Here is a 2,907-nt window from a genome sequence, read left to right on the forward strand (position 1 = left end):
ATACGCAGGGGTTTGTTGTGGTTAGGCCTCTGGTAGCCTCCCTAGGGTTTAGGGTTTAGGGTTTAGGGTTTGTGAGTGGGGGGTGAATGAACTCTTAAACCCTAAACCCTAGGCTGGACCCTAAACCCTAGACGAAACCCTAAACCCTCGACAAAACCCCAAACCCTAACCTAAACCCTAAACCCTCGCCAGCCCTATTTCTTTAGCTGAAGATAAAGGGTTAACAAAAGCGGGAAGCGGAGAACGTCAAACCCTAAACCCTAATCTCTAAACCCTAAACCCTAAAAACCCTAAACCCTGATCGACGGCCACCAAACCCTAAACCCTAATCTACAACCAATAAACCCTAAACCCAAATATAGCAACAACTAAACCCTAAACCCTAATCTCTTTCTATGAACTATGCAAGAAGCGCAAACCCTAAACCCTAATCCTGTGTCTTGTGCTGTTCATTAGGGTTTAGGGTTTAGGGTTTAGGGTTTAGGGTTTAGTCTAGCTGCTGCTGTCTCCTGTCTTTATATATTTATTTCTACATAAGCAAAACATATTTTAATTAACAACAAAAAAACTTCATTTTAATTTAATTTAGGGTTTATCTCCCCTCCTAGCAGCAGCAGCAGCAGCAGCAGCAGGCGCGCAGACAAGCGCCGCCGCAGCCGCCGCTGCAGCAGCAGCAGCAGCAGCAGCAGCAGCTGCTGCTGCTGCTGCTGCTGCCACAGTGCATGCGTTCAGAAACATCTTTGGCGCTGATTGAGCGAAGGAGGAGACGCAGTTATCTTGTCTTGTCTTTTTTTTACTACAACACAGCAGCAGCAGCAGCAGCAGCAGCAGCAGCAGCAGCAGCAGCAGCAGCAACGCTTAGGAGTCCGTCTCTTGGTGTTTAAGATAAAGATGNGCAGCAGCAGCAGCAGCAGCAGCAGCAGCAACGCTTAGGAGTCCGTCTCTTGGTGTTTAAGATAAAGATGAGTGGTTTATTGTTAAGGAGAAGCAGCAGAAGCAGCAGTTTTCTGCTGCAGTATGTTGCTGCTGTTGTTGCTGCTGCTGCTGTGTTGGGGTGTATATACACCGCAGCTCCTGCTGCTGCTGCTGCTGCACTCTACAGCAGCAGCAGCAGCAGCAACGTAAAAGTTTTAACTGCAGCAGAATTTAAAACACAAGTCATCAACTCCCATGATCTTCATCTCGTTGAGTTCTATGCAGACTGGTATAAACCCTAAACCCTAAACCCTAAACCCTAAACCCTAAACCCTAATATATGAAATCCTAAACCCTAAGTAAACCCCATAGCCCACGAAACACTAAACCACAATTTAATATTATACACATTCTAGGGTTTATAAATTATACTAAACCCTAAACCCTAAACCCTAAACCCTAGAAAATATATCTCCAGCTTACATATAAAGATTCTCTTTCTTCCCCCCGATAAACCACGAAGTCAATCTAAAAACTAGGGTTTAGGGTTTAGGGTTTAGGGTTTAGGGTTTAGGGTTTGTATACAGGTGCGGTCACTGTCAGCGGTTTGCGCCTGAATACGAGAAAGCAGCAAAAGCTTTAAGGGGTTTAGCTTCTGTTGTTGCTGTGAATGATGAAACCCTAATGCAAGAATTTGGGGTTTCAGGGTTTCCTACTGTTATGGTTGTTGTTGGTAGAGGTAAACCCTAAACCCTAAACCCTAAACCCTAAACCACCATAAACCCTAAACCCTAAACCCTTGGGACAAAACGAACGCACTCTTTGCGTACCCTCAGCTACGCTAAACCCTAAACCCTAGTAAACAATGAGACGTAGAACACTAATACTCTACAAACAAACCCTAAACCCTCGATTACATAAACCCTAAACCCTTGATTGCATAAACCCTAAACCCTTGCTTGCATAAACCCTAAACCCTCGCTTGTACAAACCCTAAACAATCACACGCTCAACCCCCTAAACCCTTTTCAACAAACCACACAGCTTTAAGAAGGCGAGCGGGAAGGGTTTAGGGTTTAGGGTTTAGGGTTTAGGGTTTAGGGTTTGTGGTTTAGGAGGAAACAAACCCAAAACATTTAAATATGAAGGCAACCGCGACGCGAGCTCTTTGTTAGAGTTTGTGGTTATGCACATAGGCAAGCTAGCAAGAGCCAGGCTAGCAGGTAAACCCTAAACCCTAAACCCTAAACCCTAAACCCTAGATCCTAAACCCTAATTGTAAACCCTAAGACGTATTCTAAACCCTCGGCATAAACCCTACACGTGAAACAAAGGCTGAGACGCTCTGCTGCTGCAGCAGCAGACAGAATGTTGATGTTATGGGAGACAGAGAGGGTTTAGGGTTTAGGGTTTAGGGTTTAGGGTTTTGTGCACGCAGGAAAGATCGACTCCGGCAGCGGCAGCAGCAGCAAGAGCAGCAGCAGCAGCAGCAGCAGCAGCAGCAGCAGCAGCAGCAAACCCAAAAGCAAAGGCCCATCGGAGGTTATTGACTTGAAAGATACAAACTTCGATAAAATGGTTATGCAAGACGAGGAAAATGTTTGGTAGGGTTTAGGGTTTAGGGTTTAGGGTTTGTGGTTTAGGGTTTGAATTTTCTGTGTATCTAGGGTTTAGGGTTTAGGGTTTAGGGTTTGTATCGACCTCTCTCTACACATATATCCTCAACCCTGCATCCGTTTCTTCTCGTTCTCCGCCCAAACCCTTCCATGACCCAGAGCCTAGGGTCTAGGGTTTAGGGTTTAGGGTTTAGGGTTTAGGGTTTAGGGTTTGTGTGCAGGTTTGTGGAGTTTTATGCGCCGTGGTGCGGCCACTGCAAAGCCCTCGCCCCCCTATGGGAAGCAGCAGCAGCAGAGCTCAAAGGAAAAGTAAAAGTAGCTCGGGTCGATGCAACAAGCGAGAAGGTTTTAGCTTCTAGGTTCAGTATTCAGGTCT

At 45.9% G+C, this 2,907-nt stretch overlaps 1 protein-coding gene across 1 annotated transcript in view; it reads left to right on the plus strand.

The window, feature by feature from the left end:
• Positions 1 to 2,523, plus strand: part of EMH_0038640 (uncharacterized protein) — a gene marked incomplete at both ends in the record, with an annotated part of 8,143 nt that extends 5,620 nt beyond the window's left edge. The window contains 3 exons of the mRNA XM_013495316.1: positions 1,503 to 1,654; positions 2,031 to 2,138; positions 2,354 to 2,523. Coding sequence (XP_013350770.1) covers positions 1,503 to 1,654; positions 2,031 to 2,138; positions 2,354 to 2,523 — 430 coding nt within the window. The remainder of the gene's footprint in view (positions 1 to 1,502; positions 1,655 to 2,030; positions 2,139 to 2,353) is intronic.
• Positions 2,524 to 2,907: the final 384 nt, after the last annotated feature.

Source organism: Eimeria mitis, genomic scaffold, assembly GCF_000499745.2.
Source record: "Eimeria mitis Houghton genomic scaffold, Emh_scaff1514, whole genome shotgun sequence".
Lineage (NCBI taxonomy): Eukaryota > Apicomplexa > Conoidasida > Eucoccidiorida > Eimeriidae > Eimeria > Eimeria mitis.